Source organism: Mesoplodon mirus (genome assembly GCF_964341445.2).
Source record: "Mesoplodon mirus genome assembly, chromosome: 19".
In the NCBI taxonomy this organism is placed as follows: Eukaryota; Metazoa; Chordata; class Mammalia; order Artiodactyla; family Ziphiidae; genus Mesoplodon; species Mesoplodon mirus.
Window position 1 is genome coordinate 60,083,092 of NC_138995.1, and position 24,411 is coordinate 60,107,502.

General features: G+C 41.2%; 1 protein-coding gene across 9 annotated transcripts in view; it reads left to right on the forward strand.

Annotated features, from left to right (window-relative positions):
- The first annotated feature begins 206 nt into the window (after positions 1-206).
- The window catches only part of LOC309795446 (zinc finger protein 350-like), a 142,132-nt gene continuing 117,927 nt past the window's right edge, over positions 207-24,411 (forward strand). For 2 of the 9 annotated variants that reach the window (XM_082607810.1, XM_082607803.1), the window contains exons 1-3: positions 207-498; positions 963-1,075; positions 2,821-3,021. Coding sequence is in view for 7 of the 9 variants with exons in the window: in XM_082607806.1 (XP_082463932.1) it covers positions 3,001-3,021; positions 5,615-5,741; positions 6,023-6,115; positions 13,495-15,224 (1,971 nt within the window). In the remaining 2 variants the exon portion in view is untranslated. Of the gene's footprint in view, positions 499-962; positions 1,076-2,820; positions 3,022-5,614; positions 5,742-6,022; positions 6,116-13,494; positions 17,534-17,961; positions 18,160-23,027; positions 23,172-23,438; positions 23,535-23,836; positions 24,260-24,411 lie in introns of those variants that run through there. The other 7 variants (XM_082607806.1, XM_082607805.1, XM_082607807.1 and 4 more) reach the window with 7 other exon arrangements.

Genomic DNA, 24,411 nt, shown 5'->3' on the forward strand with positions numbered 1-24,411 from the left:
GTACGTACACCTAACTTCTAAGATGGCTGGGCCCACTGTGTCGTTTCCCAATCTTCGTGCAAAGTGGATTACTTTTCCCCCCAGCCCGCTGAGGCGGACGTATCCTACCCCGTTTCCCTTGTGTGAGCTCGAGTTTCTGAAAATCCGTGCAGTTTGCGGCGCAGGGTTTAAGTGGGGGTACTTTGGATGGCTTTTATCCGTTCCGTGCCTTCCCTGACTACTTGGGCCAAAACTGCCACTTCGCATTCTGTACGGCGACTCCTGAAAGGTGGCGGCCCCGGGATCCGTGGCGAGATGGGCGCAGACATTATCTCCGTGCCTGCTCCGCACAAATGCTGCAAGGCCCTCGTCGGCCGCCGTAGTCCGGCGCGGAGGCTGGGCGAAGGCGCCGCAGTAAAAGAATTCACGGAAGTGCGGATTCTAGGAGGTCGCGGTGGGATCAGGAGAAAATCGGGACCGTGTGTGGATCTCTGCGTGGAATAGGATGAGGGAAACGAGGTGTCTGGGGGCGTCCGGGTGGGGTGGAGCCGTGGGGTCCGTAGAGGGAGAGGAAGCAAGTGGGAGTCGGTGACTGGGGTATTTATGATTGGGGTGACGGAGGCAGTCCTGAAGGATTCTGGTGTTAGTGATTATAGGCCAGTCGAAATCTAGGATTGAAAGTCCGTAATCAGAGTTTTGTGTCTGTCTGCAGTGCTCTGTGATTGAGGACTGCTGTAGGGAATGATTTTTGTCAATGAAAGCGGTGTCTGGTTTGGAGTCGGGATTTAGTAGCGGGCTCAATGACAGGGGCGGGGGTCTCATGGTCAGCGAACCTGGGTATCTAGTCCAGGTTTCGGGATTATTCCGAGTGTATGTGACCAGTGGTTGCGGTGGGTGGTCCAGGTGTGTCAGTCGTTGAGAGGTTTGTGAGAGCTGAAGCTGGTCGGTGGGTGGTTGTTTTCAAACGTGACTTTCTCCTTCAGTTCCTCAAGTCCAAGGCCTCGTTTGCCAATCGCCTTTGGCTTTCCACATCTTCTCTCGACCCCGTAGAAATGAAAGCGTTGTTGGAGATCGAGGATTAAGCACACCTGAAGTGGTAAGGTTTCTACTAAAGATGAGGATTTTGCCCTTCCTGCAAGTTTACTGTGTGTGTGCATACACACACTTGTAAATATTTCTATTCAGAGTTGTTCTAGCACAAGTAAAATAACATCTCTATTACCCCAATTCTGTTCTCCAACGATAACGTTTGTTAAATTTTCCGTATAGTTCCTTTTAGTCTTCATTGTTCTATGCTTGATTTTCACAATTCCAATAAACTGCCGAAATTTTACTATAATTTGCCTCATCATTTAATTTTCTATCATAAACATTACTAATAAATATATCATAAAATTTTTTTCTGTAAGAATTGTTTTTTAAAAATTTCTAACAGACAAACCTGTGCCATTAATGACTGGAATCACTCAATATGTGCATTCATTTAGATAGAATTTATCTTTTTTTTTTTTTTTTTTTTTTTTGCGGTACGCGGGTCTCTAACTGTTGTGGCCTCTCCCGTTGCGGAGCACAGGCTCCGGACGCGCAGGCTCAGCGGTCATGGCTCACGGGCCTAGTCGTTCCGCAGCATGTGGGATCTTCCCAGACCGGGGCACGAACCAGTGTCCCCTGCATCAGCAGGCAGACTCTCAACCACTGCGCCACCAGGGAAGCCCTAGATAGAATTTAAATGCTTAAATACTCATTTATCACTTCTGAGAACAGGTTATGATTCTGCATTTACATAAGGGTGTGGTTCCCTGTCCCTTATCTCCACCATGATTTTGAATTTTTTTGCCATTGTGAGTGGTGTCTTTCTACTTTCGATCTTTTTATTCACTTTTAATTTACTATTACACAGAAGAGTAATTACGTTGAAAAGATTTGTTTCTGCTCACCCTACTGATCTCATTATTACAAGCTTTCCCATCTCCCATGATTTTATTATGAAAAATTTCAAACATATAGCAAGGTTTAAAGAACTATACATTTGAATTCCTGCATGCCTGCCATGTGGATTTTATCATCATGATTTTATTGAGTTTCCTTTATCGTATATGTATCCGTATATCACTCCTCTAATCATCATCAATCCACCTTTTTACATTTTTGAGGGTATGTTTTATTGTAAGTTGCAGATATTTATACATTTTCCCGTAAATATTTTAGTAAGCATATAATTAGAGTTCTACTCATAGCTTTTTTCTAATAACAGCTTTTTTTATTCATACACCGTACAATTCATCCACTTACAGCATACAATTCAGTGGTTTTTATTGTAATCACATTCCTTGAACTCATTTTATATAATGCATGTTTTTATACTTTTACTAAATGTGTATATAGCCACAAATAGTAATCTTGTTCTATGTGCTTTAATTTTTTCTCTTGGTTTTCCTTTGTTTGTTTCTTTCATATAATGACGATTAGTGAAGATGGTTCAATGACTTTGAACAGGTCCATGAGCACACATGGTTTCCAAGGAATAGCTGTCCAGGTCCTCACCTTTTATATGTTCTCCTTCCAAAAACTGGTCTGTGATAATTCCCCTGCCGCGGGGGCATCGTGTTGTGCTGGTTCTCCTTTCCCATCTCCCCTTTCACAGTCACCCCATTTCCACTTCACAGAAGGAAGAAATAGTACCCACACATTCACAATCTTCTATTTTATTGCTCCAGGGTGTATTAGCCTCTGGGACCCCAAATAAAGGAACAGATGGCTTTGAAATCAGGTGGGTGACAGTGGCAGTGACAACATCTGGGCCCAGAGGAAATTTACACTCTAAGTGAATTTATTTTTCAGCTCACAGGTCGTGGCTCCTGGAGCAAGATACATCACGTGACGTGAGAAGGTTTCACGACCTGGATATCATCATTTGTGGGGACATCACTGCCTGGAGACTAAGATTTCTAACCAGAAGTTTAGGGCAGTTCAAGAAGAGGCTCAGGAGACATCCTAGCTTTGGCCATTTCCCAATAACAGATGAAAATGATCAAGGACCAGGTGATTTTTGGTTTGTCTTATTCTTTCCTTCATTCTGTAATTGATTTCTGGGGGGGACTTTAAAATGCAATTGAATTCAATAGAAATAACAAATTGGAAAACTAGAATTTGTGCAGAAATAAATTTAGATTTAAATTCAACATCAAGGCAAAGTAGCATCAGGAATATATTGTTTGTGGGACCTACACTAAATGACTGATGTTGGAATATCTTCTGTGATTGGAGTATCCAGTGGGTTACATGCACTGTCGACTCATGTCTAATATCTCTGACAGTCGTCACAGCCAGAGACTCCTGATGATGATGGGATAGGCATTGACTCTGAGGAGAAAACTGACCAGTTCCTCAGAGGATGTCACTGTATATTTCATGGCACTCAGGTCTCGAGACTTTTTAAATGGTTCATCCTAGAGGTGATATGGCAGACAGTGTCCTTAACTACAACCTTCTCATAAATGAAAAGCTGGTTCTTCAGAGACCCCTTTGGAAATAGACCAAGAAAACTCAGCGGGCACAGTGCTTCATGGGACCATAGCAAGTTGACCCGTGGACCCAACCTTGTAACAGTCAGGGTTAGCTTGGGAGTAAAACCTAGACGACATAAGAAAATGGAAGGGTTGCATGACTTTCCAAGGTCCCCTACGAACAGGTGACCGAACAGGTGTTTGAGTATAGATTTGGCGGGAGGGAGTTGAAAGTATCTGTGTCTGGTAAAGTTGTTGCGATCTCAGAGGGTTTGCTTTAGAACGTCCCGCTATTAAACATAGAAAACAAACTTAGGGTTACCAAAGGGGAAAGGGGCAAGGGGAGATGAATTAGGAATTTGGGATTAACAGATACACACTACTATATATAAAATAGATGAACAATAAGGACCCACTCTGTAGCACAGGGAACTATATTCAATATCTTATAATAACCTATAACGGAAAAGAATCTGCAAAAGAATAGACATATTCAATATGTGTATGTATAACTGAATCACTTTGCTGTACATCTGAGACATTGTAAATCAATGATACTTAAGTTAAAAAGAAAAAAACTTCCAGCTCTTGAAGGTGGTCCACTTCCCTTCCCTGTGTTCAAAGCCACATCCTACCGCCTCATCTTTCATTACCTTTAGAGAATTTCATAATACAAATACGCTTGAATACATTTGTAAAGCTCCAGTGCTGACAAAGTACATCTAGTGAAAAAGTAAGAGTCCTCTTCATATGCTTCTTTCCTAATCCCCCAGTGTCGCTTAACAAATGTGCAGGAGTGTGTACTTCCAGTCACTGAGCTGTGTGTACATCTGTGTCTATATGGATGTTTGCGGGTGGATCTAACTCAGCTCTTAGGTCTTTGGGTAGTGCCTTTCCATTACTGTATTTACTCTTTCATAAACTGAATTGGGGAATGTGAGACCTCACTTTATCCTCTATATTTATTATTCTCTCTTTTATATTCTCCATCATTTTGTCCTTGTGCTGCATGTTGAGTAATTTCTTCAGATCTGCCTTCCTGTTTATTATCTCTTGAATGTATCTGATATGCTGTGAACCTGACTGGAAATGTAAATATAAATAATGTACCTATGTATATATGTACTTGTGTGTTTTTTGAAGGATGCTATTTATTTTCTTACTTTGAATAATGTTCTTTACTAGTCTTTCATTCTTTTAATATGTTTTAGAAAGGTGTTTTTATTTTTCCTAACATATAAAACATACTTAATACGTTGTATCTTTTTTTTTTTTTTTTTTGGCGGTACACGGGGCCTCTCACTGTTGCGGCCTCTCCCGTTGCGGAGCACAGGCTCCGGACGCGCAGGCTCAGCGGCCATGGCTCACGGGCCCAGCCACTCCGCGGCATGTGGGATCTTCCCGGACGGGGGCACGAACCCGTGTCCCCTGCATCGGCAGGCGGACTCTCAACCACTGCGCCACCAGGGAAGCCCCCCGTTGTATCTTTTAATTGTATCTTTTAATCTGGAGTTTCTTCATGGTTGATTCTGATAATGGTTATGAAGATTCCTGGTGAATGTACGAATATGTTTTGTTTGTCCTGATGTCATTAGAATATACTTAATACCTGGCAAATGTGTACTCGCTACAAAAAAAAAAAAATATATATATATATATATATATATATATATACAGCAAATGTTAAAAATATATATTGTATGTTTCTAGTTTAGCAAGAGGATTAATGACTACTTATTACAGAAACTTCTGATTTGCTGAATGATGGTTGACTGTACAATTACAGAATATTTTGTAATACATAAGTTAGAACATGGATAGATTTTGCTTCTATGACAATGTAGTTTTAAAAAATCAGGGCATTCCCTGGTGGTCCAGTGGTTAGGACTTGGCACTTTCACTGCCAGGGTTGAATCCCTGGGTTCAATCCCTGATCAGGGAACTAAGATCCCCAAGCCTCGCAGCACAGCCAAATTTTTTTAAAAATTAAAAAATAAAATAAAAATCAAAGCACCTCCATATATAGATGTAGCCTAAATGGTGAAAAAGAGCAGAACAACTTCCTTCACTTGCCTTCCATTTCAGTAACGAGAGAAACACTCATATTAAACAGGACCGTGTTGTTACAGGGATCGCTGACACTGGAGGATGTGGCCGTGGACTTCACGTGGGAGGAGTGGCAGCTCCTGGCCCCTGCTCAGAAGGACCTGTACCGGGACGTGATGCTGGAGAACTATAGCAACCTGCTGTCCATTGGTGAGAACAGCTCCCCTTGGTCCCTCAGGGAGTCCCCAGTCAGTGGCCTCTCTTTCTTCAGCTTCTGAAAGTTTTGCAGTGTCCATGTTGCCCTGAAGTAGTAGATGAGTCTCAGTTCCTCCTCTGGTCCCAGACTAGAGTATAACGTGCCCTCTCCTGAGAGACGAGCCTTTCCTTTGCTGAGCCACAAATTGCATAGTTCGTAAAATGTAACATTCTTCCATGTTGGCAGACCACAGCCCAATTCAAGAGTCTGTCTCTCTGTCGTTTCCCATGAACAGGGTATCAAGCCAGCAAGCCAGATGCTCTCTCCAGATTGGAACGAGGAGAACCGTGGCCAGTAGAAAATGAAATCCACAGTCGAATCTGTCCAGGTGAGTAAGAGAACCAGCACTGGGCGGCCAAGGGAGTCATATTCTAATCATTCAGAGATGTCACAGCTGTGTGTGTCTAAGGACATGGAAGCATAGCCTCCACCGAAGAGCTCTTTTTGTTTTAGCAGTGTCGAGGAACGTATCTCTTCTTGGATTTGATCCTTATTTATTTCACCTGGGTCTTGATTTTTTTTTTTCCTCTAAGTTTCTTCTTAGAATTCTCAAATCTTCCCATCATTCTTCCCCCAGCACTATATCACTACCTGTTCCTTCTACTTGTCTTGCTATGAAATTCAACCTTCCACACCTCTCTCTAAAGAGAGGTGTTTTGATTTCAGCGCTGTCTTCTGGCAACTGCACCTTCTTGCCCCTTTGGATAATAAATGATTTCCATTCCTAACGTTCACACCATCTTTGATTGGAGGTTAGGATTTCAACGTATAAATTGTGGGGGGAACATAAACGTTCAGTCTCTAGTACCTTCTGTTTCTTTCTTCATATATCCTGGCTGTGCTGGAAAAACCTCAATCCTCCTCTTGTGTTTCTTCTTTCTTCTGACACCAGCAATTCTCTGTGACACCAGCTAAGTGTCCTACAGTTTAACTCAATTCTGACACACTCTGCCTGGAGAAAGCATGAGATCCCACAGGTTAAGGGCTCCATCACACAAGACCACCCCGACCTACACTTCAGATGCCAAACACAAGTCCAGGTTGTTACCTGTGCTTCTGGCCAACTGGCTGTAGCCCGGAGCTTCCCAAGACTCCCTCCTCCTCAGATTCAATTCATTTGCTAGAGTGGCACACAGAACTCAGAGAAACATTTTACTTACTAGATCACCAGTTTGTTATGAAAGGATTTAAGTCAGGAACAGCCAGGTGGAAGAGATGCACAGGGTATGGGGAAGGAACGTGGAGCTTCCATGCCCTCTCTGGGTGTGATGCTCTCCCAACACCTCCTTGTGTTCAGCCACCTGTAGGCTCTCTGAACCCTGTAATTTTTAAAGGAGGCCTTATCGCCCTGGGCATGACTGATCATTAACTTCATTTCCAGCCCTTCCAGCAAATGCAGCCATGTGTGAGGGGGCTAAGTTGTGCTCTTGGCAGCTAGGAATTTAGCTTAGGCCCCCTCATCTTACATCCTTTAGGAAAAGGAATGTCTCTGGTAAGATGCCTTTAAGCAGCTATATGAGTGATGTGAGTAGGTCCCTTGGGTGAATTGCATTCCATGAAGACAAAATAGCAAGGTCAGAAGCCTGAGGCAGGAGCAGGTTTTAGGAATCTGGAGGAAGCCTGTATGAGTACAGTGGAGTGAACGACAGGGACAGTGGATGGAGAAAATATGGAGATGATGGCAGTAAGGCAGTAGGTGGAGTTTGGAGTAGACAGGTCATGTAGGACCTTTCAGGGCCACTTCAAGGACTTGATTTTTTTGTGTGTTTTTTTAAGATTTTTTTGATGTGGATCATTTTTAAAGTCTTTATTGAATTTGTTACAATATCGCTCCTGTTTTATGTTTTGGTTTTTTGGCCACGAGGCATGTGTGATGTTAGCTCACCGACCAGGGATTGAACCCACACGCCCTGCATTGGAAGGCGAAGTCTTAAAGCACTGGACTGCCAGGGAAGTCCATGATTTTTTTTTTAATTAATTAATTTTTTTGGCTGCACCGCACAGCTTGCAAGATCTCAGTTCCCCAACCAGGGATTGAACCTGGGCCACAGCAGTGAGAGCCCCGAATCCTAACCAGCAGGCCACCAGGGAACTCCCAAGGACTTGCTGTTTTAAAAACAATCAGATGAGAAAACAGTAGGGCATAATATAATTTATATTTAAAATGATCATTTTGTGGGACTTCCCTGGTGGTCCAGTGGTTAAGACTCCATAGTTCCACTGCAGGGGGTGCAGGTTTGATCCTTGGTCGGGGAACTAAGATCCCACATGTGGCGTGGTGCGGCCAAAAAAAAAAAAAAAAAAATGATCACTTCGATATGGGAAAAGAATCTGAAAGAGAATATATATATATATATATATATATATAACTGAATCACTTTGCTGTACACCTGAAACTAACACAACATTGTAAATCAACTATACCCCCAATATAAAATAAAAAATTTTTTAAATAAAATAAAATGATCACTTTGGCTACTTTGTAGAAGGGAAGTTGAAGCCTGAAATCCAGTCAGTGGAGCCCATTGCTGTAGTATAAGACAGAATGCTTATAGAGGGGGTGAGGGTCATTGAGCTTGGAAATATATTTATAAAGGAGAGAAGGCATTTCCTATTGAAGTAGATAATGGGTTGAAAGAAAAATACAACTGAAGGATGACGCTAAGTTTCTTGGCATGAGTCTGGGAAAGAGTGGAGTCGCCATTTCTGAGATGAAGAAGGTGTATGGAGAAGGAGATGTGAGTTGAGAAATCAGGAGTTTTGTTTTGGACACTGTAATTTAGACGTGTTTATTCACATCACCTTGGATGCAAATGCTCTGTTGCATTTGGATCTACCCGAGGAATTCAGGGAGAGTTTAGGACTAGAGTTAGAAATGTGGATGATAATTCAAAAAGAGACATGTACCAAAATGTTCATAGCAGCCCTATTTACAATAGCCCGGAGATGGAAACAACCTAAGTGTCCATCATCGGATGAATGGATAAAGAAGATGTGGCACATATATACAATGGAATATTACTCAGCCATAAAAAGAAATGAAATTGAGCTATTTGTAATGAGGTGGATAGACCTAGAGTCTGTCATACAGAGTGAAGTAAGTCAGAAAGAGAAAGACAAATACTGTATGCTAACACATATCTATGGAATTTAAGAAAAAAAAATGTCATGAAGAACATAGGGGTAAGACAGGAATAAAGACACAGACCTACTAGAGAATGGACTTGAGGATATGGGGAGGGGGAAGGGTAAGCTGTGACAAAGTGAAAGAGCGGCATGGACATATATACACTACCAAACGTAAGGTAGATAGCTAGTGGGAAGCAGCCGCATAGCACAGGGAGATCAGCTCGGTGCCTTGTGACCGCCTGGAGGGGTGGGATAGGGAGGGTGGGAGGGAGACGCAAAAGGGAGGGGATATGGAAACATATGTATATGTATAACTGATTAAATTTGTTATAAGGCAAAAAATTAAAAAAAAAAAAACCCCAAAAAAAAAAAAAAAGAAATGTGGATGGATTGAGATCTCCTATGGGATGCGTACAGATTAAGAAGAGACTTGGATTAAAAAAAAAAATTGTGGGCGCTATACTCAATGTTTTGTAATAACCTATAAGGGAAAATAATCTGAAAAAGAATATGTATATATAGGGCTTCCCTGGTGGCGCAGTGATTGAGAGTCCGCCTGCCAATGCAGGGAACATGGGTTCGTGCCCGGGTCCAGGAAGATCCCACATGCCGCGGAGTGGCTGGGCCCGTGAGCCATGGCCGCTGAGCCTGCGCGTCCAGAGCCTGTGCTCCGCAACGGGAGAGGCCACAGCAGTGAGAGGCCTGCGTACCGCAAAAAAAAAAAAAAAAGTATATATATAAAAATAAGGAGGATTCATATAGATAAATATATTTATATAAGTAAATTTATATAAATATAACTAAATATATTTACAGAAATGAACTTATATAAATTATAAATATACTTATAGAAATTATATAAATATGTAAATAAATATATAGAAATAAGTTATAGAAATATATTTATAGAAGTAAATTTCTATAAATATATAAATAAATATAGAAATCCTATACTAAGGATTTATTTATATAAAACTGAACCCCTTTGCTGTACACCTGAAACTAGCACAATGTTGGAAATCAACTATACTTCATTACAAAAATAATAAAAAATTAAAATTGAAAAATAAAAAGATAGTAGAATTGAAAAAAATTGCTATATGTATACAAATATCAAATCATTATGTTGTACACCTGAAACTAATATAATGTCGTATGTCAATTATACCTTGATTTGAAAAAAAAGAAAGGAAGAAAGATTCCTCTGAGTAGAGATTACGTACAAGCAAGGTAGAATTTTTAAAAAAAAGAAGAGCCTTGGACCACTAGCAGTCAGGAAGATGAGGATTTGTGAAATGCATGGTTTCCTAATACATGTACTAGGACCTCTTATTTTCAGAGTGTGTATTTTTGGTAGATTTGGGGTGGACCGCCTGGACTAGTCTATACGTAATGTTGTAAGCAGGCCCTCTTGAGCCTACTTGGTGAACCACAGCCTTAATGTGTGCTAGAGGAGATTAGTGAGAAATAAAGCAGTACATTCTAGGAGTAAGATTTTAGTAACAAACAGAGGATAAATCTGCAGGTAATATGTGGAAGTTCCTCTTTTGAATGCAGCATCTTTGCTATAGTTCAGGGCTATGTGAACTAAATTGTCTAAATGAACAGTAAAGATGGGGACTACTTTAGAAATGTAGGGGAAACAGAGCTTACAATGACATAGAATGATAGCGTGATATATAGGAGGAATATCTGGGACTTGAGTAAAGATGAGGAAGGGCAAGTAATGACGGTGTGAAGTTGGAAATGTGCAAGGCCTTGAGGAAACTTTCAAAAGATTGGCCTGAAGCCACTTGAAGGCCAGTTTTAGAAGGTATTGGTAGAGGAATGAGTAGAGTGTGGACATGGATAAATGGAGTAAAAGTTGGTCATGTAACTTGTATTTCCAGGCTGTTCTGGACTTTGTTAGTATAGTTGACCCTTGAACAGTACGAGTTTGAACTGCATGGGTCCACTTATATGCGGATTTTTTTCAGTGACTACATACTGCAGTATTACACCATCCAAGGTTGGTTGAATCCTCAGATGCACAACCTTGGATACAGGGGGCCGACTATAAAGTTATACTTGGATTTTTGACCACATGGAGGGTCTGTACCCTTATCCCCTGCCTTGTTCAACCGTCACCTGTAATTGGGGTATAGTGGTGGCATTGTGACTTTGATCTGTATTATCCTTGGATATGTAGTCTATCTTTTGAACTGGGTAGCAGCAGTGTGAGCTATAGTTAAGTACATCCAGTAGTTCTAAGACAAATGGCAGGCAAAACTGTCAAGAGTCTTGGTCCAGGATCAGCAGTGTGATCCTTTAGGACCCCTTAAATGGTAGAAACCAAGATGGGTATGCAGACTTTTGAAAGAAAATTCTATTAGTGGCAGGATGTCGGTTTAGGGATCACTACAGTGAAATGGGAACAATTTAAATGTTCCATATATACAAGTACAAAGGGTGAATGAAAAAGGTGCCAGTTCCCTAGTATGATATTGTAATATAAGATATATATGTACTTGGTCTTTGTCCCTGGTTTCTGGCATAGAACTCCTAAAAGTCTTGTAGTTTCCTGAGTATAGGATCACTTATTTCCTTTATTAGTATTGGTATAGTCAATGTTTGGTGCTCCTCCATGCGCTTTTTAAAACCCAAAGTCTTAATGTTTTAATAATTGTAAACTTGGTCACATGCCTTCATCTATTGATACTTTCGGTCTACACATTTTTCCATCCTGTCCTGTATCCTTATATATATAATATTTATATACAAATGATTCCCACATTGTTATCTCCTTTCCCACATGGTTAAGACTTTTCTCAGGATCTTCATAGCCAATTGAATTCTTCATGTCTGTTTTGGATATCCAAAACCCACCTGGAGGTTGGTATGCTTTGAAATGCACACTTGATTTCCCCACATTGTGAACCTCAGTAATAGTCCCCATCTCATTAAAAACCACTACTCACCTATCCAGTGGCCTAGGTCACATAATTAGGAATAATACTTGATTCCTTGCATTTAAGGATTTATGTATGTGTAAATGTGTCCCACAGCATTTGGAAAAAAATATCCCTCTGTCTTCTGTGGTCCAGTGCTCATAATAACTTGATTTTATTTTACTATCAGCATAATTTATAAGGTTACAATTACAAAGCAGCCAAATCTCTATTTGCTCATTTTGAATGCTCTAACCTCATTTATGCCCTGTTTTTACCTCTTATTTTCTTTGTTTACATTATTGTATTTTACCCTTGTCCAAGTGATAACAAACATATATTGGAGTTTCTTTTTTTTTTTTTTAGTTGAAGTATAGTTGATTTACACTGTTGTGTTCATTTCTGCTGTACAGCAACGTGATTCAGTTATACATATATATATATACACACATTCTTTTTCATATTCTTTTCCATTATGGTTTATAACAGGATATTGAATATACTTCCCTGTGTTATACAATAGGACCTTGTTGTTTATCCATCCTATATATAATAGTTTGCATCTGCTAATCCCAAACTCCCAATCCATCCCTCCGCCACCTGCCTCCCTTTTGGCAACCACAGGTCTGTTCTCTATGTCTGTGAGTCTGTTTCTGTTTCATAGATAAGTTCATTTGTGTCATATTTTAGATTCCACATATAAGTGATATCATATGGTATTTGTCTTTCTCTTTCTGACTTACTTCACTTAGTATGATGATCTCTGGGTCCATCCATGTTGCTGCAAATGGCATTATTTCATTCTTTTTTATGGCTGAGTAGTATTCCATTGTATACATGTACCACATCTTGTTTATTCATTCATCTGTCAATGGACATTTAGGTTGTTTCCATGTCTTGGCTATTCTGAACAGTGCTGCTATGAACACGGGGTGCATATACCTTTTTGAATTATAGTTTTGTCTGGATATATGCCTGGGAGTGGGATTGCTGGATCATATGGCAACTCTATTTTAAGGAACCTGCATACTGTTTTCCAGGGTGGCTGCACCAATTTACGTTCCCACCAACGGTGTAGGAGGGTTCCCTTTTCTACTTGGAGTTTCTTTAGATATATTTTTTTAATGCTTTTCTATTTTTTTTAAATTAACTTATTTTATTTATTTATTTTTGGCTGCACTGCATCTTTGTTGCTTCACACGGGCTTTCTCTAGTTGTGATGAGCAGGGGCTACTCTTCGTTGGGGTGTGCGGGCTTCTCCTTGCAGTGACTTCTCTTGTTGCGGAGCATGGGCTCTAGAGTGCAGGCTCAGTAGTTGTGGCACATAGGCTCAGTAGTTGTGGCCCACGGGCTCTAGAGCACAGGCTCAGTAGTTGTGGCTTGCAGGCTCTAGCATGCAGGATCAGTAGTTGTGGCACACGGGCTTAGTTGCTTCACAGCATGTGGGATCTTCCTGGACCAGTGCTCGAACCTGTGTCCCCTGCATTGGCAGGCGGATTCTTAACCACTGCTCCACCAGGGAAGCCCTGGAGTTTCTTTAAACTGAAGTCATAGTGTTGTCCATAAAGATCCAGCCTACACAAAGGCGTTTGTTAAGTAGTTTCACTCTGTACCAAGCTATGGGAAGATTCATTCTTCTCTTCTTTCCTAGAAATGAGGAAAGATGACTGTCTTCTGCAGGAGGACTTGCAAAATCAAAGATGTCCAAAAAGAATGGAACGACGTCACGAACGTAATGCACTTGGAAACATTGTTCATCAGAGCAAAAGTAACTTTCCTTTAAGGCAAAATCATGATATGTTGGACTTTCATGGGAAAACACTGAAATCAAATTTAAGTTTAGTTAACCAGAACAGAAGCTATGAAGTAAAGAACCCTCTTGGAGATGGGGAATCCTTCCTCCATGCAAAGCATGAGCAATTTCATAGTGAAATGAAATTTACTGAATGTGGAAGTTCTATGAGCACCAATTCACAGTTCATTAAGCATCTAGGAACTCAGAAGATAAATAAACCCCACTTATGTACTGAATGTGGGAAAGATTTCATCAAGAAGTCCCGCCTCATTGATCATCAGAGAGTGCACACAGGAGAAAAACCTCATGGATGCAGTATATGTGGGAAAGCCTTCTCCAGAAAGTCCAGGCTCACTGAACACCAAAAAACCCATATAGGAGAGAAACGGTATACATGCACTGAATGTGACAAAGCCTTCCCCAAGAAATCACGGCTGCTTATTCATCAGAAAACTCATACAGGAGAAAAACCCTACGTATGCGAGGAATGTGGAAAAGGCTTCATCAAGAAGTCTCGGCTCATTAATCATCAGAGAGTTCATACAGGAGAGAAACCTCATGGGTGCAGTCTATGCGACAAAGCATTCTCCAGGAAGTCCCGGCTCATCGAACATCAGAGAACTCATACGGGAGAAAAACCATATGAATGCACTGAATGTGACAAAGCCTTCCGCTGGAAATCACAGCTTAACGCACACCAGAAAACTCATACAGGAGAGAAATCATATATATGCAGTGATTGTGGAAAAGGCTTCATTCAGAAGGGCAATCTCATTGTACATCAGCGAACTCACACTGGAGAGAAACCCTATATGTGCAATGAATGTGGAAAAGGCTTCATCCAGAAGGGCAATCTCCTCATACATCAACGAACTCACACTGGAGAGAAACCCTATGTATGCACTGAATGTGGGAAAGGCTTCAGCCAGAAAACATGCCTCATCTCACATCAGAGATTTCACACTGGAAAGACTCCCTTTGTATGTACCGAATGTGGAAAATCGTGTTCACACAAGTCTGGCCTCATTAACCATCAGAGAATTCACACAGGAGAGAAACCCTACACGTGCAGTGACTGTGGGAAAGCCTTCAGGGATAAGTCGTGCCTCAATAGACATCGGAGAACTCATACAGGAGAGAGACCCTATGGATGCACTGACTGTGGGAAAGCCTTCTCCCACTTGTCATGCCTCGTGTACCACAAGGGGATGCTGCATGCAAGAGAGAAACGTGGAGATTCAGTCAAGTTGGAAAATCCTTTCTCAGAGAGTCCCAGCTTATCACGTTCAAGTGATATCGTACAGGGGAACAACCCTGTTAATGTGGTGAGCGTGCACACTCCTTCTGTGGCAGCTCAGACTCCATTCCACAGTGATGGGTTCCTAGCAGATAGGAATGTAGTAGCCCTTGTGGGACAGCCAGGTGCCACAGGTGCAGTGTCAGCAGATAATAGCATTTGCACGGAAGAAAAACCTAATGGATGCAGTGAGTGTGGTAGCACCTTCAGTGATCAATTACGTCATATTTTACATCACAGAAAACACACAGAAATAAACTGTGATACAGTGAAAGTGGAAAACCCTTGAATAAAACCTTCTAGGTCATCCTGTGGCTGGCGAGTGTATACTGAGACAAACAGTATAAACACAGAGACTGGGAAAGCCTTTTGTGGAAAGATAGACCCTATCAGGGCTTCATAGGTCACATACTGTCAGTGAGGACATAGTTGGTAGAAATTTAATGACTGTGGAAAAGTCCTTCCCCAGAAATAAGACTTCAGTTGGTATCAGAGAGTTTACACAGGAGAGAAACTGTTGGACCTTTGAAGGCAGTAACTGTGGCAGGGTTGTCAGTGGTACATTCTGCCTCATTGGTTGGCAGGGGAAATCGTGTAGAAATAAAAATCTGAACACACCAACTATGGAATGCCTTTGGCAAAATATCAGAAAATGCATGAAGCAGATAAGCCCTGTGAAAGTGAATCTTTTAGAGATTTCTGTCACAATCCTAACATAATCATATATAAGATTATATACATAGTGTACATTTTAGGACAGTATACCTTGAATCAAATGCCTAATTGATACGTCAGTGACGCTTTAAATCAAAGGAGGGTGTCTGTGTTGCACATCATTGATTAAAGTTATAATGCAGTTACCCCCCTTGTTTGGGGGACATGGGTCTTCTTTTCCCACCCAGGATCATTATACGGTTGACTCTTGGATTTCTTCAGTTCTAAATTTATTCAGTTTGTTATTTCAGTCTACCAAAAGTCCTTCAGAAGGAAACTGATTACATTTAATCTGATAATGTAACATAGCATGTTTGGATATGCTTAACTTTATAAATCTCACCTGGAGGAACAAAGCTCAAAATTCATGAATAACCTATCAGCCAAGCTCTTGCCCTAGAAGATAGTTCCCATCCTGTACACACACCACTCAGAAAAACTTTAACAACTGTTTCCTTGACCTGGTCCTGTCCTAGGACCTATAGATGATGTCAGTGATGAACTTAAGAGAAAGTCCTTGCCGCCTTTGAGCTGGAAATTTTTTTAAAGCTAGGTTTCATGCCTATAGCAATTTTACCCTCTGGCAAAGATAATCAAAGGATGTGTACACCTACATTAGTTGAAAAGGACATATAGTATAAGGAACAAAGTATCCTGATAATTTTCTGTTTAAGGGACATATCAGAGGGGGAAAGGGAAAGGATTTACTTAATTTTACATAGAAAAAGATATGGATACTTTTTAAAATTTTTCACATCCACCTAGATTATAAATTCCTTGACAGTATATAGATAATTGTATATTCCCCAGCACATAGCAAAATAGGAAGTGAATTACATGTAGATTTGAAAAATGAATGAAGGCAAATGAATGACCTCATGGACTAACCAATCAAATTTATTTTTGTCACTGAAGGAAAGGAGCTACTGGCAAGCAGTTCTCAGGCTCAGTATTATTCCAAGAAACATTTGTTTCTTGAATAGAGGCTCCTGTCAGACTATAAAAAGGGCAGATCAAAGAAGGACTAGGATCCATAGAATAAGCCCAATTAATGGAAGAAAATAACGTCACTAAAAATGGAGGACTGGGGAGTTCCCTGGCGTCCCAGTGTTTAGGAATCGGCAGTTTCTACTGTGGTGGCCCTGGTTTGATCCCTGGTCAGGGAACTAAGATTCCACAAGCTATGCGGCACGGCCAAATAATAAAATTAATGAAAATGGAGGTTGGTACATGAGACAGGTGATGGTGAGATCCCTTTGAATGTTTTGGAGAACAAGCCTTACATTTGTCCACAGGCTTATCACCTTTTAGAGTTGCCGCCATTTCAAAGATCTAAGCTCCTTTGTAGCTCAACGAATTGAGACGTGATTTAGCCTCATCATTCCTTCTCTACTGGGACTGGGGCCCTTGTCCTTTATTTCTCTTCCTAGGGTTCTTTTCCCTTGATCCAATAATGATGTATCCAGCTTAAAAACAGTGAGTCCTGCTTATAAGGAAGAAAAAAAAAAGTGGAAATTTGCCATGGAGTGGCTGTCCCATAATTGAATTTCCAAACTCTGGGTGTGTGAGTAACTCATGACAACAAATATATTTCTGAGCATCGGCACTGTTGTAGACACAGGATATGCTGGTGAACAAAACATGCAAAGTAGTGGCCCTTCACAGGATGGATTCAGGACAGATGCTCCTCAGCAAACCATCAGAAATGGATTCTTCTTCAACTCGGAGTGCAGCTCCCTTCCACTTCTTGTGAATTGCACATCCTATCATGGCAGTCATGGCGTCTTTCCCAGTGAAATCGTCCATCTGGGTTCCCGAATGGGCTGCCCAGGCCTGCCCTGAGGACCAGGTGCTGAACTCACCTTTCAGAGGCTGGCATTCCAGGTAAATGAAAACGTTAATGGGATAGGGAATTCCTGGTCACCCTCTTTAAGAAGGCCATACCAGCGTCTATCCTCTACTTGTCTACCCCTCGCGTTCATAAAAACTATAGCTAACAGTTATTAAGTGTGCTGTTTGCCCAACAGTCACCATATCATTTATTTAGCACTCTCCAGTACTCCATCTTTGTGTATTTTAGGCAAACATTTGTATACATTTGAAGGCTAATTCCTTTCTCCTTAGTACAGGTAACCACCTACTGTACACAGTTGTATGTGTCTGTCAAATGAGTGTTCCAACATCAGGGTTTGGAGTCTTAGTGGGTTGCTCTACCTTGTGTGTCTCAATGTTGGAGAACTGGGGTCGGTGGTGGTTGTGTTAGTTGGCTGGGGTTGTCATAACAAAGTACCACAGACATTTTTTTCTCGCAGTTCTGGAGGCTGGAAGTCTGAGATCACAGTGTCAGCAGGGTTGATTTCTTCCAAGGTCTCTCGGCTTGAAGATGGCCATCTTCTCCTCGTGTCTTCACATTATACCAGTTATATTGGATTAGGACCCACCGTAATAACTTCACTTAAACTTAATTACCTCTTTGAAGACCTTATCTCCAAATACAGTCACATTCTGAGGTACTGGAGGTTATGACTTTAACATACGGATTTGTGGGGAACACAGTTAAGCCCATAACAGTGTTATTTGTCAGTGAATGCCATTCAAGTTTATATTGGGCTAACTGATGGATCTGTCTGGTCGTCAGTGAATGGTAGTGTCTTTTCCAGGTTTGGCAGTTAACAAAGGGTCATATGGTCAGTATCTGGGGAGGCCCACGTGTGTCTGTGTTGAGAAGCTGGAGCTTTGGAGGCCCAGGATCCCTGGGCCACTGGGACAGACAATGAATGTTACTTTCTCTTCAGTCCTTCAAGTGAGTCCCTCTTTAGGGAAATACATAGGCACTATACACACAAACACATGTATTTTCTGTAAAAGTAGTTGCTCCCTTGGGGACAAAGATAAGAAATAGCCACTATAGGGAAGAGGAAAGATTCCGTTTATGGAAAGTGCTTTAGGCTGAAAAATGAAGTAGAAGCTCTTCAGCTGTTCCTTCCTCAGTGGAGGACCATGGATGCTCGTTGGAAGAGTTGATTTTTGAAGGAATATACCCTGGATGCCTCTAAGAAGCTTCATTCACTCATTTCTGCCCCTGAGTAGCACTGCATTTGGGCTGTGCACGTTTTCCTTTAATGGTGTTGCAAAGAGTCAGATATGAAGGTCCTGGGTCCTCAACCTCAAGTCCTGATATTTGAGATACAGGATGGGAGGTGAGGGGCCCTGTGATCTGGGAGGATGCAGGAAAGTCACAGAAGCTCATCATCAGAAAATAATTTGTGGCCATGTTTGATGGAAGATGAGATCAAGATGATCCAGGAAGTTGGTGACTTACCCCAGAAATCTTTCACCCAGGCTCCAGGGTTTGGGCTGTAGAAAGCCGTGGAAGTGCTAGCTTCAGTTCTGCTGCTCTTGGGGCAAGCATGGAGCCTGAGGTTTGTGTGTTTCTATCTTTTAAAAAAATTTTCATTGAGATATAGTTGATAAACAGTATTATGTAAGTTTCGAGTGTGCAGCATAGTGATTCACAATTTTTAAAGGTCAACTCCATTTATAGTTATTATAAAATATTGGCTCTATTCCCTGTGTTATACAATATATCCTTGTAGCTTATTTATTTTATACATAGTAGTTTGTACCTCTTAATCTCCTACCCCATCTTGCTCCTCCCCACTTCCCTCTCCCCACCGGTAACCACTAGTTTGGTCTCTGTATCTGTGAGTCTGCTGCTTTTTTGTTATATTCGCTAGTTTTATTTCTTAGATTCCACATATAAGTGATATACAGTATTTGTCTTTCTCTGACTTATTTCACTTAGCATAACACCCTCAAAGTCCATGCATGTTTTTGCAAATGGCAAAATTTCATTCTTTTTTATGGCTGAGTAGTATTCTATCATATATATATACACCAGATCTTCTTTATCCATTCATCTGTTGATGGACACTTAGTTTCCTTCCATATCTTGGCTATTGTAAATAGTGCTGCTGTGAACATAGGGGTACATGTATCCTTTTGAATTAATGAGTTCATTTTTTAGATATATACCCAGGAATGAAATTACTGTTTCATATGGTAGTTCTATTATTAGTTTCTTTTTTTTAAATTGAAGTATAGTTGATTTACAATGTTGTGTTAGTTTCAGTCATACAGCAAAGTGATTCAGTTCCATATAGGAACTTTTCCATTATAGGTTATTACAAGATATTGAATATAGTTCCCTGTGCTATACAGTAGATCCTTGTTGTTTATCTGTTTTATATGTAGTAGTGTGTATCTGTTAATCCCAAACTCCTAATTTATTCCTTCCTCTCTCCCCGCTGTTTTTAGTTTTTTGAGAAACCTCCATACTGTTTTCCACAGTGGCTGAACCAATTTGTGTGTGTTTCTATCTTTGTGGAAGAAAGTGGTTTCATGTACCACAGTGTTATAAGGGATGGTTTCAGAAGTTCAGGTTTTGCCTCTGTGACTACGTGGCCATCCTCCAAGGGAGCTCTGGGTAGTAAACTCCTTTAAGGAAGTAACAAGGAGAGCTAAGTTTTATTCTGAGGGTATCTGGTAAGGGAATACAACCATTGTTAAGGTCATGTGCTTGGAGAAAGGCAGACCTGGGTGCAGATTGTAGTTCTAACACATAGAGTATGTTCCTGAGCGAGATATTTAATCCCAAAGCCTTAAAGAGAAATACATATATTTGGTCACTGTCTCTGGTTCCTGACACAGAGGTCATGAAACCCTTGTAATTTCCTGAGCGATGGGGGTGATAGGAGCATCTTACACAGAGCTGTTAAATCCCTTGGAATTTCCTGGGTGATAGGAGTGTCTTTTGTTCTAATAAAGTGACCCTGGGTGGGCTCCTGAATGGGGCTGATCACCAGAAAGGCCAAATCATGATTAGAAGCGTGGAACTCTCCACCCCATCCCTTATACTATGGGGAAGGGAGCGGGACTAGAGATTGAGTTAATAATCAATTATTCATTTAAATATATATATATATATGTACATATATATGTAGTCATTTATCTTTAAAATGTATCCATGAGTCAAGTGGGTCATTTTTTTAAAAAGTAAAGGCAGTATATATACATATATATATATATATATATATTTTGGCGGTACGCGGGCCTCTCACTGCTGTGGCCTCTCCCGTTGCGGAGCACAGGCTCCGGACACGCAGGCTCAGCGGCCATGGCTCACGGGCCCAGCCGCTCCGCGGCCTGTGGGATCTTCCTGGACGAGGGCACGAACCCGTGTCCCCTGCAATGGCAGGCGGACTCTCAACCACTGTGCCACCAAGGAAGCCCAAGGCAGTATATTTTTAATAATATATTTAATGATATATATATGTTTATCAAATGAGGAAGTTCCCTTTTGTTTGGGGGGGTCCCCAAGACCCCCCTCAGGTTTGATAATTTGCTAGAAGAACTCACAGAACTCAGAAACCTTGTTATCCTCAAGGTTACACTTATTACAGAAGGGATAGAGACTAAAATCAGCAAGGGAAAAAGGAAAAGCCACACCCACAATGTGATTTAAGGTGGGGGCTGTGGATCCCATGGTGTCAGTGGACCTCTGCAGAGATTGGAGACTGAAGTGAAGCACGTGGGTGTCCTACCAGGCTGATGTGACCCAGCCCCAGTTAAGCCTCTGGACATCGGGGCTCAGGGAGCTCCCCTGGTTGGTGGTACTCCCTGCCGGCTGTCACACATTTATGCCAAGAAAGTAATGCTCACTATTACGTATAAAATAGATAACCAACAAGGGCCTATGGTAAAGCACAGGGAACTATACTCAATATTTTGTAATAACCTAAAAGGGAAAAGAATCTGAAAAAGAATATATATGTAAATATATATATATGAATGTATAACTGAATCACTTTGCTGTACACCTGAAACTATCACAACATTGTAAATCAACTATACTTCCATTTAAAAATCAGTAAAGGGAAAAAAAAGTCACACTGCCCATGACTCCATCGTGGGAGGGCAGCTGGAAGCTCCATGTTGGCAACTTCCCTGGGCTCTGCCCTTCAGGCCTCTTCCCTTGGCTGATGTTCATCTGTATCCTTTAACTGTAATGAACCCTCACTTTCAGCAGAACAGCTTTCAGTGAGTTCTGAGCCCCCTTGCAGTATTCCTCTTATGGAATATTGTCCCTAACAGCAGTAGCTCTGTGCTGCCTTTTGGATAATTTCTAGCTCACTAATTATCCCTCCAAGGCCTATACATAAGCTTTTAACTTGTGTGGACACATAATACAGGCGTATATGTTTCTTTACTTTTTCTCTCAAATCTGCCTAATTTTCTCTTTATAGTTTCCTGTTCTTTTTTTTTTTTTTTCCCAAGCATTTTGACTTCATTATTGGGACTTCCCTGGCGGTCCAGTGGTTAAGACTTCACCTTCCAACGCAGGGGGTACAGGTTCAATCCCTGGTCAGGGAGCTAAGATCCCACATGCCTAGGGGCCTAAAAACCAAAACATAAAAGAACAGAAGCAATATTATAACAAATTCAAGGAAGACTTTAAAAATGGTTCACATAAAAAAATGGATTTTAACTTTATTATTAACTGTTGATTCTCTGGGCCAAGAATAGTGCTTGGCACACACTAGATGCTCCATAAATACCTTTGAATGAATATACAGTCAATATTTCTATGGGGTTTAGAGGTTTCTTATTTAATTCTTATTTTTCAAGGGAAGGATCATTTTAATCCCTATTTTATAAATGAAGAAAATGAGGTTTAAAAGCATTCATATGTGTAGGGCTTAAGGCCCCCTATAGTTTCCTGTTCTGTAGACTTTGTTTGTTTGTTTGTTTTTGGCTGTGCTGCGCAACTTGCAGGATCTTAGTTCCCCAACCAAGGATAGAACCTGGGCCCTCAGCAGTGAAAACTCAGTGTTCTAACCACTGGACCACCAGGGAATTCCCTAAAATACTTTATTCTTTATAACATTTTAAACACATTTATTAAACATGTCATCTCTTGTAATTCTGGCATCTCTTGTCTCTACATGGTGAATTCTGATCCACCAAGTCAGGGAAGGCCCTTGGTGAATGTAATAATATGTTTTATTAATCTTGATATCACCCCCATGTGTATAGTGTTTGGCAAATAAGTACATATATGTAGAGTTATGTATATATAGTTCTTGGTTAGCAAGAGGATATTACGGCTACTCATTATAGAAATTTCTCATTTGTTGAATAAATAGAATTATGAATGTATAATTGCAGAATATCCCAATAGGGTTTTCCTTCTACTACAAGGTGTTTTTTTAAAAACTACTTGTATTAATGCAGCCTATTTGGTGAAAATAACAGAATAACTTCCTTTACATGCCTTCTTCCTTACATCAATAGAAGGGAAACACTTTATATTAAACAGGACCGTGTTGTGACAGGAATCCCTGACATATGACGACATGGCTATGAAGTTCACGTGGGAGGAGTGGCAGCTCCTGGACCCTGATCAGAAGGACCTGTACCCAGATGTGATGCTGGAGAACCATAGCAACCTGATGTCTTGTGGGTGAGGACGTGTCCCCTGTGTCCCTCAGAGAATCTTCAGTCAGTGGCCATTTTTCTCAGCTGCTTAATGCTTCAGTATCTGCAATGCTCTCAAGGAGTAGATTCTCAGATCCTTCTCTGCTCCAGACAAGTGTATAATGTTCCCTCTCCTGAGAGAAAAGCCTCTCCTTTGCAGATGTGAAAACTTCCCTCAAAGGTAGCTTTCTCCCATCTTGACATCCCAGCCCAATTTGATGTGTCTGAGTCTTCTGTCGTTTCCCGTGGACAGGGTGTCAAGCCTGCAGACCAGATGCATCCTCCAAGTTGGAACGAGGGGAAGAACCATGGCCAATAGAAGATGAAAACCGCAGTTGAACCTGTTCAGGTGTGTAGCTGATAACCAGCAAGATGGGCGGCCAGGGAAGTCATATTCTAGTCAGTAAGAGAAAGTCCCATGGCTGTGAGAGTGTTTGAGGATGTCTAAATAACTGCACCTCGTATCTATCTTCCCATATGAGAGCTTTTTCTTCACAGGTGTTTAAAGGGAAATAGACCCCCATTTCTTCCTCTGAGATCTGATCCCAGTGGTCCCTGTTTATTTTACATACATCTTGATTTTCTTTGTTGTTTACCTACTTTTCTTCTTAGGTTTCTTACATCTTCTCCTTTTTTTGTCCTCTGTCACAGCATCTCTGCCTATTTCTTCCACCTACCTTGCTACAAGATTCTACCTTCCAGCTCTTACTCCAAAGATCTTTGAAGGGACCTCCCTGGTGGCGCAGTGGTTAAGAATCCTCCTGCCAGTGAAGGGGACACGGGTTCGAGCCCTGGTCCAGGAAGATCCCACATGCCACAGAGCAACTAAGCCCGTGTGCCACAACTGCTGAGCCCACGGCCGGAACTACTGAAGCCTGCGTACCTAGAGCCCATGCTCAGCAACAAGAGAAGGCACCACAATGAAAGGCCTGCGTACCGCAATGAAGAGTAGCCCCTGCTCGCCACAACTAGAGAAAGCCCACACACAGCAACGAAGACCCACTGCAGCCAAAAATAAATAAATTTATTTTTTAAAAAAAGAAAAATTATCTTTGAATTCAGCGGTCTTCTAACTAGTGCATCTTCCTGCTTCGTTGGGAAATAGTGATTTCCCTTCCTGACATTTAACCCCACGTTAAATGCTGTACCCACACCATAACCTGATCTCTGTGTGTTTATATGGTTTCTTAGCTTCTTGCTATAGATTAAATGTTGGGGTCCCCCCA